Genomic DNA, 17,483 nt, shown 5'->3' with positions numbered 1-17,483 from the left:
GGCTAATTTTAACTCATCCAAACATAGCTGTCTCCAGGAAGGCCTCTCTAACTACCTGTATCCCCATCACAGTCAGAGTTAGGAGCCCTTGCAGTGCCCTGCTTCCCCTATGCACAAGCATAGCTGTCTCATATTGCAATGGCCGTCATCTGTGTGTGTGTGCAACTGCAGGTGGCACGAGGGAAGAATTGGGGCAGCCTATTTGTGGTTGTTTCAGGGCATGATAGGGTGCCTCAAGTATTTGGTGGAAGGAATAAAGTAGTGGAAGTATTTATAAGAAATTTACTTTTTTGGCCGGGTGTGGTGGCTCACGCCTGTAATCCTAGCACTTTGGAAGGCCGAGACAGGTGGATCACTTGAGGTAGGGAGTTTGAAACCAGCCTGGCCAACGTGGTGAAACCTTGTCTCTACTAAAAATACAAAAATTAGCTGAGTGTGGCGGCGGGCGCCTGTAGTCACAGATACTTGGGAAGCTGAGGCGGGAGAATCGCTTGAACCCGGGAGGCAGAGGTGGCAGTGAGCCGAGATCTCACCGCTGCACTCCAGCCTGGGTGAAAGAGGAACACTCCATCTCAAAACAAAATTTTTTTTTACATTTTTTAACAAAAGATAACCCACTAACATTCAAGTCTTAAGTGTTGTAGAGACTTCTCTGATTCAGGAATCTTAAAAAACCTTCTCCAGTATGGTAAAATATTCCCAGTGCTTCCCTCAATATGCTTTTCTCCATTAGGTGAATTATCGCACTGCCACTAGCTTACTTCCGTAATTCGTTGGCAAAAAAAAAAAAAGTTTTCAATGTGTTTAGTAAGTACTGTAGACCCCTTGGTGTTCCTGGGGCCTTGACTAGCTCTTACATGCTCCTCATTCCAATAGTGGGCATTGGGAGAAATGACGTTACTGATAATCCAGATTGGTTGTAAGTATGTCAAAAAAGAAGAGATTTTCTGGCCGGGTGCAGTGGCTCACGCCTGTAACCCCAACACTTTGGGAGGCCAAGGAAGGAGGATCTCTTGAGGTCAGGAGTTCGAGACCAGCCTGGCCAACATGGGGAAAACCTGTCTCTACCAAAAATACAAAAAAAATAGCTGGGTGTGGTGGCAGGTGCCTGTAACTACTTGGGAGACTGAGGCAGGAGGATCACTTGAACCCAGGAGGCGGAGGTTGCAGTGAGCCAAGATTGCACCACTGCACTCCAGCCTGTCACAAAACAAACAAACAAACAATTCTACCTTATGTCAAGCTATTTTTTTCAAGGAGAGAATATATACATCTGTGGGTAAAGGGCAGAACTAATGCAGGCTAAACACTTTAAGTACCGTATTGGAAAGTGAACAAATTAGAGTTATTCTATCATGGAAACCTCCTTTTGGAAAGAAGAGGAATTCCCAGGAAATGTAGCAGAAATGGCTGAAGGTAGCAGATTGGAAGAGTTGACAGTGGGAGTAGAGTGGGGTGAAGCAGGCCCGCTCAGTACCATCTTGACCTTCACCAGTAGCTTCTGGTTTCAAGGAACAGAGACCACTCTATAAATGGCTGAAGTGCACAGGAGGTATGTCCAAACCATGTCGGGGAATCTTGCACACCCAACGTTAGAAGCGTAGCAAGGCCTGCGGGGACGGAAAACTCTCCAGGCTCCTCTTGCCCTGCCTCCCTGCTGGGGCTGCCTTTCACAACTCTGCCCTCCTCTGAATGACCATGGTATGGCTTCTTTTATTTATTGATTTTCCCATGGAGTCTCGCTCTGTCACCCAGGCGGAAGTGCAGTGGCATGATCTCGGCTCACTGCAACCTCTGCCTCCTGGGTTCAAGCAATTCTCCTGCCTCAGCCTCCCGAGTAGCTGGGATTACAGGCATGCAACACCATGTCTGGCTAATTTTTGTATTTTTAGTAGAGATGGGGTTTCACCATGTTGGTCAGGCTGGTCTCAAAACTCCTGACCTCAAGTGCTCCTCAAGCCTCCCAAAGTGCTGGGATTACAGGCATGAGCCACTGTGCCCAGCCCGCCCCGTGTGGCTTCTGTTGCCACCCTGTGGGTTTCTGCACCTTGTCAAGCTGGTCCCCAGTGTGTGTGACTTCAGCCTGCACTGGACCATTTGACCAACTCAGTCGTTTTGTTCTTAAGAGCTTCAAGAACATCTAATTGAGCATTCCCAGCCTTTGACTATTTAACCCTGAGTCAGGTGTCTCTTTGGTCCAGTGATCCGTGGCTTGGGGGTATGAAGACAGTGCTGTGGGGAGGGCAGGAGGCACTGGCAGGATCCCAGGTAAGGTAAAAAAATTCCGGAAAGGGCCATTCCTCATGTTTGCAATGGCACATATAAGGTGACAGGTCCTAGCAGCTTGGGGAGAGGGAACAGGTTGTACCACTGGCAGTCAGAGTGACATACTAGCCAAAGACTGCTGGAGACCTGTGGGCATGGGCATCTGCCTGGTGCCCAAGCCTGCCACCAAGCTCTGGTCGGGAACGCAGTGTGCTGACTGGGCAGGGACTCTGGTTACCAGGGTGCCGAGGGCTTTGCTTTCTTCATTTCAATTTTCGCTTCTTCTGTTCCCCAAGCCTAAACACAAAAGTTGGATGCTTCGTTTAATTTTTTTTTTCTGCGTCTCTTTGAGCTAACTAGGTATGCCTTATTCCCACTGTAATGTTGCTTTTCCTAAAATGAAATAGAGTCACATGTTTGGAAGCACCAGCTGTCTTTACAGACTTCCCAGAATTCTCTATCAGCCCTTTATTTGTTGAATGTCTTTAGGAAGAATGCTTGCCTGTATCTGAATTCTATATCAGAAAATTTGAAATAATATGTTTTTAGTCTAACTTCCTGGCACTACTGATTTGGTATAAAAGGGGAGAAAATATCAATGTTATTACTACAGTGCTTGTAACTCTGCAGTGGCCTCAGTTGTGTTTTTTGTTTTTACCTATGTCTACACTTGCATGCACTTCTCTGGAGAAAACTCTGGAGGAAGGAATTGTTCAGAAAACTTGATTTGGAGAAAAGATAAGTTTTGCACCCAAGAAAAGTGAAGTGAATATGGAAGAGTGGTGTTTTTCCAGAAAAATTCAGGCTTAAGTGTCGAATGCAAAGGTTTGTGGTTTCTGTTTTTGCTAATCAAGGCTGAAGAGTTACCACTTGTGATAGTCTTTTATCCTATGTTATACTTTTGATGAATTTTTAAAGAAATTAATCTCTCAAAACTTAGCAAAAAGAATAAAAGTCAGTAAATCCATGGTATTATGGCTATATCTTTTCCTCTTTACTAAATTATTTAACCCACATTATAATTTGAAAATTTATCTTGGAACTTTAATGTTGTAGAAACGTTGGGTTTGGACATTGCAAAATAAAAAAGATCTAGGGAAAAAACAATGCAGTAAAGATCCCTACTTATCTATATGGTTTAATTACTTTTTTTTCCATCAGTCCCAAAAAAGAAAGAGCAGATGTCTCACCACGAAACTAGCAACTGGCATGAAGATAGAAAAAATTGGTTATAATTCGGACAAACTAATTTGTCGAGGGTTTATTGGAACACCTGCCCCACTGGTTTGCGACAGCTGGTTTCTCTTGTAAGGTTTATTGTCAGGGCCTGGGATACTGATATAGAAGATTAAGTTTAAAATGTCAACATTTAGTTAGGGGAGGAAGGGAAAGATTCATTTCTAAGTGACTCAATGCAACATCAAACTTTTGAACTAAAGTAAAAATCCAGGATCAACTGGTGACTTTGATTAGCAGATTAGGAAAGATTTCCTGCCATCGTTGAAAGGAAGTTTTCTTCCTTAATGTCATCAGGGTTAGGGATTTACTAGACCTAAAATTCTATACTGTCAAGTTGATGGCCTGGGCTGAAGAAGTTTTAGAAGGAGGTAATTCCAAGTTGCTGAGGAAGGAATTTAGCTTTTTGGCAAGAATTAATAGGGCCTTATCAAGGAATAAGGTGTGTAGAAATGGTTATACTTAAGTTTGGGGCAGAATGGGAGTGGAGGCTAAGAAAGATTCACATGCATCATTAGGCTCGTGAAAATCATTCAGAGACTCTTCTGCAGCACAGCATATTGCTAGTTCCTTCTAGCCCTCCCTTCGCTAATTCTATTTTCAGATCTAAGCTAATATGCACATATTTGTCTTCCTCAAGAGACGCCACTGTCTCAGCAATTAATAAAATAATTGCTTTTTGAGGAAAGATATCTATTTCTGGTATTGCCAGAATCACTTGTGACCTCATAGGGATGTTGTTTAGAGCCTTATATTCTGAGGCCAAGGACATGGGTGTGAGTTTTGTATGGACCACTTCCCAAAATCTGCATCATTGTTCTTATACTACATGCATGTAGGTTTCATATTAAATATGAGTCCTTGGTCACAGTAGCAATAACTGACAATGGTTACAATGGTGCAGATCATCTGCTTCTGGAAAAACAAAGTCTGTGCCCTCCAGATTAATGGAATCACCTCCAAAACCCCTGCATTTTATCTCTGCATTCGTATTTCTTGTATACGTAGGAGGGATGTTTTTCTTGGGCAGTAAGTCCCCTGTAAAAATGAGAGTAAGATGGTCATAACCATTTCATATAGGGAGCTAATCTTTTTTAAAAATGTTAAAAAAAGTTATAAAAACTTCAAAAATCTGTACATATCAAATTATATCGCTAATATTAGACCAACATTTTTTTCATTCTCTTGTTGCCACACTGCTTTCGTTTATCAGAATGTCTCGACAAAAGCGTATTTTACGAAAGTACGAGGTTCACTTTCTTCATCTGCTAAGCACTGCATGATACACCTGCTAGGACTCAATAAATGTTTGTTTAAAAATGACTCATTAAATTGACCCAATATGATTTTTCCTTACTTTTCTCCCATCTCATTATAGTCCTACAAAATTAGTTCTGCGTTGTGGCTTTTGCAATCCGTATTTTAGCACGCCGTGCGTAGTTGAGATTGTTTGCAGAGGACATTGAGTAACCTGCCAGTTCTGAGAAGTTTCTGACGTACGCTTTTCTAATTACTCAAAAGCAAATGAATGCTTGACAAATGGGATCTTTGTCTTTTTTCCCCAGAGCAACATGGAAAACCTGACTACACATAAAATACTTTTCATCTTTAATGGGAAAGACGTATTTTGCCTACACAGACCTCCCCGCAACCCCTCCAAAAAAGAAAAAAAAAATAGGAAAGAAGCAGTAGAAATCATATCTTATCTGATTAAAGCTGTGCATTTCTATAAGCAGTCTTGCTTCCTGTGTAATCTGGAGTGAATTAAATTCAATTTCATATTGAAGAGGTGACCATCACTAATTTATTCATTTTGGGTAACTTAATAATAAAAGCTTTTACTGTTTTTAACGCTTTCAAAGGAGGTTTGTTTATTGGTCGACTTGCTTATTCTTTTATTTTTATGCTGTTTTTTCTTTAGAAATTTCACAAATAACATCATAATCATAGTACCAGGAAAAAAGGATTAAAAAAAGTTTACCCACAATCCTATTAGCCCCTGAATCTTTCCTTTGTTTTCCTTGCTTCCTTCCAGATCCTTTCTCTTTAAATATGCAATAGTCGTAGAATTTATGTCTTTTTCTCATAAAAGTCAAGGTTATTTAAGTACTCCACCATGGGCATGTTTTATGTGGTTAAATGACAAATGGGTATGTTTATCAGTTGTGTTCCCATAGTTGTATATGACATGTCCCATTTTCACGTGATCTTAAATCATTAATGCACTTCATTGGGTGTTTGTTTCTGAGCACTGTTCAGTTGGCAGTGGTTCCTAATCCTTGATCTTTGTACATCTCTGTATAAAAATGCTTAAAAATATTACGGAAGCTCAGCATTTAGTAACTACCTTTCCCACCCCTCCTGGCCACCTCGGTTGGTCTTTAGATAACTTCTACTTTTTGCTTCTCAATTCTTTTAAGCAGGACTCTTATCTTCTAGATATATGAGAAAGGGCTATTTAACAGTTAGCCAGTGGTAGAAATTGATACACATTTGATTTATGGAAGCATTGATAGGTTTTGACTTTGAAAACCTGAATATTGGCAAAACTGTAGATGTCAACATCTTTGCACATTTTCCCGCAAGCATTTGTGAAGTGCCATGCTTTGGCACTCTGTCAGGTGGCACAGAAGATACTGAAGATGTGTGAAAGTTTATTTTTATCATCAAGGAATGTGTCCTCTATTTTTTATTTCTCCTTAGGCTTTTCTTCGTATTCTTTGACTTACCTGCTTTCACTATTGGAACCTCTATTTATATTTATATTGATGTGTGGATAATGTTCCTCAGTTGTTTCCTAATCTGCTGAGTTATATATTTTGGTAGACAATCCCATATACAGCTCTTTCATTTTTAATATTTCTTTTGCATGTAGGTTGTACATATTCATTGGGGACAAATTAGAAATAGGTGTTAGCAATATAATATATGAAATACAGAGAAGAACCCACCATCTAAATATAATTACTGTTAATATTTTGATATGTTTTGCTTTAAGCCTTTTTACTGTAATATGTGCCTATGTATTTTTTCTTAACTAATATTCACACCTTGTTTTATAGCCTGATTTTTTTTCAGTGTTAGATTGTTTAGGTTTGCAGGAGGTGAGGAGTGTGACTTTTTGTCTACTTTATTCATTCCATTTTTAAAAGAACATATAATAATATTTGGCATGGACTTTGGACTTACTTATTTAGAAATCTCAAATACAATAAGCATGTGTATTTTAGTACAAATTCATACTTAAAGCATAGTTAAATAGCAGTTTTAGATTTCAGCAGGCTTTGAGAGGTGATTTTTTAAAAAATTCTAAAAAGTTCACAGCTGCTTCACATTCATTGTTTAAAATGAAAACAGAAGCTCACACATGCCTTGATAAAGCTGTAGAATACGTAATGATTAAGTTTTTACGTGCTTTTAGACGATAGCTAAGTCCTGTAAGGCTAGAGACCCAATCTATGTAAGACGTCATTCTACACATATTCCCAGCACAATTCCTGGTATTTAGTAAGGCCTGAAAAAGCTGGGCCGGGCATGGTGGTTCATGCCTGTAATCCCAGCACTTTGGGAGGCCAAGGAGCTAGGACTGCATGAGCCCATGAATTCAAGACCAGTGTGGGCAACTTAGTGAGACTCCATCTCTCCAAAAAATAAAAAAGTTACCCGAGCGTGGTGGCACATGCCTGTGGTCCCAGCTACTCAGTAGATTAAGGGGAGAGGATTGATTGAGCCCAGGAAGTTGAGGCTTCGGTGAGCTACGATCACGCCACTGTGCTGCAGCCTGGGTGACAGCGTGAGACCCTGTCTCAAAAAAACAAAAACAAAAAAAAAAAAACCTGAGTTAAAAAAAAAAGAACCTGAGTTAAATGGATGGTTGAAGTAAAGAGAAACAGAACCTAAAAGATGAGGCAATTCACTCCCTTCCTTGTAGTGAGAATGAAATTAGCCATCTCTTGAAATATATTTCTATCAACATATCCTTAGAAAATTTTTAGCTTGGACTTGGTGGCTCACACCTGTAACCCCGAGGCTGAGCTACTCCGGAGGCTAAGGTGGGAGGATTGTTTGAGCCCAGGAGGTTGAGGCTGCAGTGAGCCAAGATTGTGCAGCTGCCCTGCAGCTTGGGCGACAGAGTGAGATCCTGTCTCCAAACAAAACAAAAACACAAAATTATAATAGGCAAACAAGAATGGCAATCTTTTTAAGCACCCAAGGCTGCTATATTCCTTTGCTTGCCACATAAGCCATTTATTGCAGTCTCTTATAAAGGTACATGTATACTACAGGAAATTCGAGGCTCTGGTTATTAAACCTTCCTTCTGACTGCTCTGGGTCACTGCATCTCTTCTAACAAGTAAAACACACACACACACAAACACGCACACACACACACACACCCGCTCTAATTGTGCCTGGAAGCTAGGTTACCAAAGGGAGGGATGATGGTTCCAGATCTAACCTCCTCCCTTCTGCTCAGGTGGCCTTCGTCGGACGTCAGAATGATTCCCTGCAGAGCCGCGCTGACCTTTGCCCGATGTCTGATCCGGAGAAAAATCGTGACCCTGGACAATCTAGAAGACACCAAATTATGCCGCTGCTTATCCACCATGGACCTCATTGCCCTGGGCGTTGGAAGCACCCTTGGTGCCGGGGTTTACGTTCTCGCTGGGGAGGTGGCCAAGGCAGACTCGGGCCCCAGCATCGTGGTGTCCTTCCTCATTGCTGCCCTGGCTTCAGTGATGGCTGGCCTCTGCTATGCCGAATTTGGGGCCCGTGTCCCCAAGACAGGGTCTGCGTATTTGTATACCTACGTGACTGTCGGAGAGCTGTGGGCCTTCATCACTGGCTGGAATCTCATTTTATCGTATGTGATAGGTATGTTTCAAAAAGAAGTCTAACTTGTGTGGAATGGGAGAAATTGCAGCCCTGAGTCACAGCCCTTAGGTTCAGTTGTAGGTGTTGGGTACATCACTTGATGTCTGTGTGTCTCATTTTTATCATCTCGAAAACGTCTCCTTCTAATTACAAAAAATTCTGTGGGGTTTTTTTTAAGACAGTCTCACTCTGTCGCCCAGGCTGAAGTGCGGTGGTGTGATCTCAGCTCACTGCAACCTCCGCCTCCTGGCTTCAAGCAATTCTCCTGCTTCAGCCTCCTGAGTAGCTGGGATTACAGGCACCTGCCACCATGCCTGGCTAATTTTTTGCATTTTTAGTAAAGACAGGGTTTCACCATGTTGACCAAGGTGGTCTCGAACTCCTGACCTCAGGTGATCCACTCACCTCTGCCTCCCAAAGTGCTGGGATTGCAGATGTGAGCCATGGCACCCAGCCACAAAATTCTGTGATTTTTGCTTCATCTGTGACTATACCTTTTAGTGGCCTTGCAAACTTTTTAAGTTACAATTCTCTATTGCAAATAAAGTTACCTGAATCCACAGTTATGGATTTGAACATTTGATGACTACTGTATGATTATGAATATCCAGATACTGTATATGTGATTAAAATTTTCAATCTTTTGTGAACTCATGTTTATTCTATAATAGAGTAGCAAATGATGCTACGTTACTTTGCCCCCAGTGACTTCGTATTGTCTGTTCTGTTTTGGGAAGGTACATCAAGTGTTGCAAGAGCCTGGAGTGGCACCTTTGATGAACTTCTTAGCAAACAGATTGGTCAGTTTTTGAGGACATACTTCAGAATGAATTACACCGGTCTTGCAGAATATCCCGATTTTTTTGCCGTGTGCCTTATATTACTTCTAGCAGGTAAGAAAACCAGTTATGAGTCTCCACAGAATGAGCCACGCTATTTGTCTCAGGAAAATAGGTTACTTCTGAATTGGGGGTCTGAGTTCCCAAGATGAGATCAGTATATTTACACATTTATGTTAATGTTAGACATCTGTGGAGTTTTTCACTGGCTGGAATCACATTTTAACCTAAGTCTAAATTGTGTGCAATGGTAAAAATAGCACTTCTGAGTAAATGGTACCTGGTACACACTAAATAATAAGATGAGGACATTGATTTTTTAAATTATTAATTGCAGGTTTGCAGGAGTAGCAGTGGTTTCAGTAAGGAAGAATGTGTAATTTCTTGGCATTGTTTCATCTTGCTAGATACAACTAGGGATATTTGCAATTTCTAGAAGAATTTTTGTTTTTCTGACATGGCTTCGTCTATATAATGTAGGCCTTTAGTTGTAAAGGAAGCAAGTTCAAATCACCTGTCATTTTGTAATGTCGACATTATAGAGACAAACATACTTAGTACTAGGATTTTCCAGTTTTTGTCAGTATTGTAGCGTAGTGGTTTTAAGAGGCAGAGGAATTCGAATAACCAGATTTCAATCCTGCTGTGCCACTCACTCCCTTTGGAAGATAGAACAATTTATATAATCTTTCCCTCACTCATACATAAAATGAGGGCATCAGTGTCTGCCTCCTACAGCCTTCTCATTTGGTTCCTAGTAAGCACTCACGTGGTGGCTGATTTTATTTCATAGGCATAGCTAATCCCTGCTCTGTCTCCTTATATTTGTTTTAACTATTTGAACATTTTCTTTCTTTTTTTTTTTTTTTTTTGTTTGAGATGGAGTCTGACTGTTGCCCAGGCTGCAGTACAGTGGTACTGCAACCTCCGTCTCCCAGGTGCAAGCAATTCTTCTGCCTAAGCCTCCCGAGTAGCTGGGACTACAGGTGCCCGTCACCGTGCCTGGCTGATTTTTGTATTTTTAGTAGAGACGGGGTTTCACCATGTTGGCCAGGCTGGTCTCGAACTCCTGACTTCAAGTGACCCCCCCCCCCCCGCCCCGCCTCAGCCTCCCAAAGTGCTGGGATTACAGGCGTGAGCCACCGTGCCTGGCCACATTTTCTATTTTGAGTCTCTTTCTTACCTGCAATCCTGCTTATGCCCATCAAGGATTGCCCTAAGAGTAAAATCCACGTCTGTTCCTACTTCTTACTTGCTTTACCCTGGGCATTCTGCCTCATGCTTTCTTGTCCAACCTTATCTGTGTTTTCTCCCTTGTTAGAAGAGTGAGACGGAAATATCTTTCTCTTTTGAAATGTTTACTTGAAAATTATATAATTTTACAAATAGCTTTACCCTTTAAAAAGTGAGTCATAAACGTTTTATATACGGATAGGGATAAGGACGTGAACAAAGTGCATAGATCTAAAATGTTTTGCATTTTGATTCTAATGTCAAGAGAAATTGCACCAATTGTTTTTCAACGAAGAATTGATTTTTGTTTTGGTTTCTAAGCAGTCTAGCTTAGAAATAGAAACCAGTCTAGCGTTAAATTATTTACATCATATTTTATTTAGGGATCATTTTAATGAACTTAAAATATTCAACTTTAATCTCTAAATGATGAAGAGCATGTAGCTATGACACAATTAGAACACAGTTTAATTCCACAGCAAGACTCAGGTCTTGGCTTATTTGTCCTGTGTTCATTCACCATCATATCTTTCCTTTAATTATAGGTGAAGCTTATGTTTTAACTTCGTTCTTAGAATCTCTGAAGATCAAAACGTCCTATGTAAATCCCTATTCATATTGTAACACCAAATGTGTTTTTATGTGAAGCAGTTGTTTTACTAAAGATACGCGGGAAGTGTATGCTCTGTTTAGATGAAATATTCATTGGTGTCTAATCTGCTAGTGGGAGATGAGACCTCAGAGTAGACAGTGCATATATGCTGTTGGGAAACTTACATGAAATATAAGGTGGCTTTGTTATTCTCTGAGGTATGAAGCAGTGGTTCCTAACCGAACTTACAATTACAGAGTCAGGAATTGAGCTGACCATACAGCTTTCCTTTATATGGTTAATATATGATTCTAGGAATTAGACAGGTAGAAGAACAAAATTCAAGTTCTTTCATCTCTGCTTGGAAAAATTTGCTTTTTTGATGGTGGGTGGTACAGATATGGGGAAGAAACAAGTAAATCTGTGGCATCATCTTTTCACAGCAATCATTTGCTCAATGGTAAAAGATAAACTTTCTTAGGTCTATAATTCAAATCTTATACCAGATAGGTTAAAGATATACATATGATAAATATAACTAGAAAAAGACTGGAAGGAAACAAAGTAGGTGTTTTTGGTTAATGTTTAAGAGATTTTTTTTCAAGGTAGAAACTCAAAAGGGAAAATTATTTTTTATTCTGATAACTTTTCTACATGTACATAATCAACAGTAAGATTAAAGGCAAAAACAAACTGGGAAAAATGTATGTTGTACATGACAGAGAGCTTATGGCATTAATATATAAATAAATTTTATAAATCAATGTATTAGTCCATTTTCATACTGCAATGAAGAAATACCCAAGACTTGGTAATTTATGAAGAAAAAGAGATTTAATGGACTCACAGTTCCACATGGTTGGGGAGGCTTCATAATCATGGTGGAAGGTGACGGAGTCGTGAAAGAACGTCTTACAGGGTGTCAGGCATGAGAGCATGTGCAGGGGAACTGCCCTTTATAAAACCATCAGATCTCATGAGGTGTATTCAGTATCACGAGAACAGCACAGAAAACCTGCCCCCATGATTCAGTTACCTCCCACTGGGTCCCTCCCGTGATACATGGGGATTATGGGAGTTACAATTCAAGATGAGATTCGGGTGGGGACACAGCCAAATCATATAATCAATATGAATAGAATATCCTAGTAGAAAAAACAGATACTTTAAATTGAGCCAAACTTTCCAGAGAATATTTTGATAATAGGAACCAACAGTCCATATCTTTGATGCAGTATTACCTTGCAGGAAATTTTTGTAAAGAAGTAAATGGAAAGTGTAGAAAGATATTTATAAAAGAATTATTATGTCAGTGCTATTTATAATTGTAACAAACAAAGAGTGATCTAATTGTCTATAAATAAGGGATGAATTAAAGTGTAGTACCTCAATATAGTCGAAGATTATGCAGCTGTTAAAAATGAGATTATATATTTACTGGCACAAAAGAGTGTGTGTGTGTGTGTGTGTGTGTGTGTGTACAAAATTTGGGAGGGAAAAGCACGGTTGATCTTTTTATATTTTTTCTGTGTCTTCAAAGTACTTGAATAGAAATTGATCACTTTTACAATCAGAATATAAAGCTATTAAAATGAGAATAGGTTTAACAAAGTACTTTTTTGGCACAATTGAAGAATTATCTTTGTTTATGTATTTTGTGTGCATGGCAGACAAATGTTTTAGCGTTTACCTTTAAAAAGTTTGCAACTGGGCCGGGCGTTGTGGCTTAAGTGCCTGTCATCCTAGCACTTTGGGAGGCTGAGACAGGCAGATCACTTGAGGTCTGGTGTTCTAGACTAGCCTGGCCAACATGGCGAAACCCCAACCCTACAAAAAATACAAAAATTAGCCAGACATGGTTGCACACACCTGTAGTCCCAGCTACTCAGGTGACTGAGGTGAGAGAACTGTTTGAGCACAGGTGGCAGAGGTTGCAGTGAGCCGAAATCATACCACTGCACTTCAGCCATGGAAACAGCGAGATTCCATCTCAAAAAAAGAAAAAATAGTTTGCAAGCATTTACCTTGAAATTAGATGTTACTTTACCTATCATTGGCAAAGATGGCCAAAGTTACTAGATTTATGTTTCTTAGAAAGTGTAGTGTCTTCTATGAGCATGACCTGCCTCCAAAATTGAGTTGGTTGCATTCAGAAGATGTTTCAGAATTAGGTAATTAACTAATGAGTAAGAACTAGCAGTAGAGGTAGATAGATGGAAATTAAAGACATGAAGGCAGGTGAAATAATATCCTAAAGCCCTGTATTTGCCTCAAAATGCCATTGCCTTTCCTAAAGCTAAGTAAAAATTGAAATGCCTTTTTTCCATAGGTCTCTTGTCTTTTGGAGTAAAAGAGTCTGCTTGGGTGAATAAAGTCTTCACAGCTGTTAATATTCTCGTCCTTCTGTTTGTGATGGTTGCTGGGTTTGTGAAAGGAAATGTGGCAAACTGGAAGATTAGTGAAGAGTTTCTCAAAAATATATCAGCAAGTGCTGGGTAAAATATTTGAGGTTTTTTTTTTTCTCCTTCTTGTTTAAGAAAATATTTTAAGTGGGTGTATTAGTTCGTTTTTACTCTGCTAATAAAGACATACCCAAGACTGGGTAATTGATAAGGAAAAAGAGATGTAATGGACTCACAGTTCCACATGGCTGGGGAAGGAAGCCTCACAATCGTGGTGGAAGGTGAAAGGCATGTCTCACATGGCGGCAGACAAGAGGAGAGACTTGTGCACGGAAAGTTTCCCTTATAAAACCATCAGCTCTTGTGAGACCCACTCACCATTACGAGAACAGCACAGGAAAGAGCCGCCCCCATGATTCAGCCCCTTCCCACTGGGTCCCTGCTGCAACACATGGGAAATGTGGGAGCCACAGTCCAAGATGAGATTGGGTGGGGACACAGCAACACCATACCAGAGGGCATATGTGAGTTTTCTTCTAGAGCAATGGTTCTCAAATTCCTTGCTTCTGAGACCCTTCTGAGAGGCTGTTCCATTCCAAGACCACCCTTCCCAGATTCCCTTCAAACTTAAAGGTCTAGGTGTGCTCCTTGTGGAGCAACTGTGTGAACCCGTGCAACTGCTGGTTCCCAGCCTCAAGCTCTGCTCTGGGTTTAGGGGAAGAGCAAGGGAAGATCCTAACCTTTGGAAAAACTTGATCTTTTCCCCCTAGCAGTTTGCCACCATTAAATAACAATGAGTATTTTTGAGTCCTGCATCCTTTAGTTCTTCCTTCAGGACCACTATTCAGTTTTATTGTATTCTCTTAATGCTTTAGTAATCTTCAGACCTTGTTTTTTGGAGAATGTTGTTAATTGCACAAGCAGACATAAGATTACACAAATATCTATTGCATGGAATGAGGTACACCTGTATGTTTTTCTTGACATGTGTTGTTTAGTCATTCCAATAAGGGAAAAAATTTGGTATCCTATAAGCTTATATAGTTTTTAACATATAATAAAATATTCATTTCATTATTATCAGTCAAGACTAGAAAGTTTTGTTTCATGTTTTTAAATGTCTTCTTAGGGAATGTTAGAGACATGTACTCTGCCTTACTCGATGCTTTATGAATTGAAGAATGGATTCTCCTAAGAATAAGCATCCATGAGAAGAGGAGGTTTCTGGTCTTTATCCCAGAGCGTGGCTCATATGTGGAGTCTCTGCTCTCAAAATCCTCCCTGGTTGTGGGTTCAGCTGGAGCAGCTCTGGGGCTTCTACATATACTATCAATCAGCCTGTAATTGGGTGTCAGTGACACAGGAGGGTCATTGTTAGGTACCATTGTTAGTGGCACCACCACATTCTGTAGCACAGGGTGAGAGAGTAAGGTTTTACTTTTACGTATATCGGCTTCAAAGAGCTGATAAACACAACCACCTTCCAAGGATATAGTCTGAGACAAGTCACCAGAAGGAGAGTTTTCTGTCAAAGTGACTTTCCAATGTGTTTGTTCTCTTTCTTAGAGAGCCACCTTCTGAAAACGGAACGAGTATCTATGGGGCTGGTGGCTTTATGCCTTATGGCTTTACAGGAACGTTGGCTGGTGCTGCAACTTGCTTTTATGCCTTTGTGGGATTTGACTGCATTGCAACAACTGGTAAGAGCAGTGTCTTGGCTCAGTGTAGAATGGGTGTTCCTTGTTGTGCACGAGTACCCATGTGTGGCAGCAGAGGGTCCAGGAAAGAGAGAGGGATTTGGGGTAAGAAGGGCACTAGTTCCAGGCCCAGCTATGACACGTACTGCCGATGATAAAAAGAAAGAATGCAACTCTCTGCCCTTGGTTTCCAGTTGGTAAGTTTGGGAGAGCAATTCCTACTCTTCAAATAGTAGGAAGATTACCTAAAATAATGCATAAGAAAAATACTTTGCAAGCTGTTGATTACTTTATAAATGTTAGTCATTATTACCATCCCTAACCTTCTGTCCAGAAGTGCTATCACATGGGCCATACATGATGATCATGTTCTTAACTGGTCTCTTTGTTAGTGGGAGAAAAAATATTGTGTCAGTTCTTTCTATGTTATCTTATACAACATCATAATCACGCCAGTCACTCTCTAAATGCCTCCTCTATTTTTATGTCATGGTATGGCCATACAATTGACCACATTTTGAGTATTCAATCTCATTAGTGTTCAAAGTATACTGTTTTTTAAAGTGAAATTAGAACTTCCTACAAATAGATGAAATAACTTCATCTGAAGCCTTCATACTTAAGGGCCTACCAAATGGCACAGCAGTCATTTAATCTCTGTAGATGAATCATTTTCCAAATGGATTAAGACTGCTATTCTATTGCCAAACACTTAGTAGTGCTGCTCTGTTATGAGTTTTGGTTGGTTGGTTGGTTTTTTTTTTTTTTTCCCGGAGATAGGAAACTGACTGGCATGACTTCTCCTCTTCTTCCTCTGGGAATTGGATTTTTATGTAATAAGAAAGTACCTTCAAGAATAGAGGACATTTCATGTAAAACAGATGGATCAGCCGGGCGCGGTGGCTCACGCCTGTAATCCCAATCTTTGGGACGTTGAGGAGGGTGGATCACTTGAGGCCAGGAATTAGACACTAGACTGGCCAACATGGTGAAAACCACCTCTACTAAAATACAAAAATTAGCCAGGTGTGGTGGCGCACACCTGTGGTCCCAGCTACTCGGCAGGCTGAGGCAGGAGAATTGCTTGAATCTGGGAGGCGGAGGTTGCAGTGAGCCAAGATCATGCCTCTGCACTCCAGCCTGGGCAACAGAGCAAGACTGTCTCAAAAATAAGTAAAATAAAATAAAATAAAATAGATGGACCAACATAAGAAAAGAAAGGGGACAAAAGCAGAGAAGAATTACCGTGGAGAAGAGGAAGAATTTCGCACAATTTAATTTCTTTACCTATTGATGTTTTATTAAGCATACACATCTTTTGTGTATATTTCCGTAGGTGAAGAAGTTCGGAATCCCCAGAAAGCTATTCCCATTGGAATTGTGACGTCTTTGCTTGCTTGCTTTATGGCCTATTTTGGGGTCTCTGCAGCTTTAACACTTATGATGCCGTACTACCTCCTCGATGAAAAAAGCCCCCTTCCTGTAGCATTTGAATATGTGGGCTGGGGTCCTGCCAAATATGTCGTCGCAGCTGGTTCTCTCTGCGCCTTGTCAACAAGGTACATTGCATTGCCTTTGGGACAGGGGCTGTTTGAGATTCTACAAAGTAGTCAGTGTCTAAAAATCTGCTTTTGTCTATTTAAAAAGTATCCTAATAGAAACAAAACATTATGCAAGTTTGTATTTATTGATTAGCTTGCTCAGAATTTCCATAGAAAAGTCTTAAAGGATAAACTCCCCTGCTGTTAGTTCGGAGTCAGTTTTTTAAGATAGTGATGGTCCAGGCTTCAGTAGAAATATACATGGCATTGATACACACAGACACACACACAAACACACAAATATATCTGTGGCACGTAGTTATGTATATAGGCATTATGAAACTTCAGGATTCTTGTCCTAAAATTTTTCTCCATTGGCTTTGGTGATACTTGTAGTTCTTCAGACATCTGAGAATGCATGTACAGACCTTGCATTTGCTACAGTCTGTTCGAGTAATACTGAGCCAGTGTGAGTGGACACTTATGCTCTGTCTTTTAAAAATATAATGTGCTTTTTATTGTGAAACATGGAGACTTTTTCTTCTTAGCACTAATCAGAGTGAAGTTGGTCTAGAAATAGGAATTATCATTCTTAAACAAATGGTGGAAATTCATATAAATACGTGAAGAGAAAAGGGTCGTTGAATCCCAAGTTTTCAGATTTTCAGTATCTGCTTGTTTGAATACGTGAGAACTCATTTCCCAGGTTTGCTGAGCTACTCTTATTTCAATTAACTATGATTATGAGTCAGATACTGCATTCTAGTTTTTTATCATGCCACACGGTAGAAGAGTCTTGCAAG

The 17,483-nt window shown here is 40.2% G+C and overlaps 1 protein-coding gene across 5 annotated transcripts in view; it reads left to right on the top strand.

Annotated features, from left to right (window-relative positions):
• Nucleotides 1-17,483, top strand: part of SLC7A2 (solute carrier family 7 member 2) — a 73,306-nt gene that overhangs the window by 38,156 nt on the left and 17,667 nt on the right. For 3 of the 5 annotated variants that reach the window (XM_032162395.2, XM_032162394.2, XM_032162396.2), the window contains 5 exons: nt 7,979-8,376; nt 9,114-9,269; nt 13,370-13,535; nt 15,009-15,142; nt 16,476-16,698. In XM_032162395.2, coding sequence (XP_032018286.1) covers nt 8,001-8,376; nt 9,114-9,269; nt 13,370-13,535; nt 15,009-15,142; nt 16,476-16,698 — 1,055 coding nt within the window. In that variant the 5' untranslated portion in view covers nt 7,979-8,000. Of the gene's footprint in view, nt 1-3,474; nt 3,573-7,978; nt 8,377-9,113; nt 9,270-13,369; nt 13,536-15,008; nt 15,143-16,475; nt 16,699-17,483 lie in introns of those variants that run through there. The other 2 variants (XM_032162398.2, XM_032162397.2) reach the window with 1 other exon arrangement.

Source organism: Hylobates moloch, unplaced genomic scaffold (assembly GCF_009828535.3).
Source record: "Hylobates moloch isolate HMO894 unplaced genomic scaffold, HMol_V3 SCAFFOLD_8, whole genome shotgun sequence".
Lineage (NCBI taxonomy): Eukaryota > Metazoa > Chordata > Mammalia > Primates > Hylobatidae > Hylobates > Hylobates moloch.
Note: the sequence above shows the minus strand (reverse complement) of the source record. Positions and strands in the feature narration are given on the sequence as shown.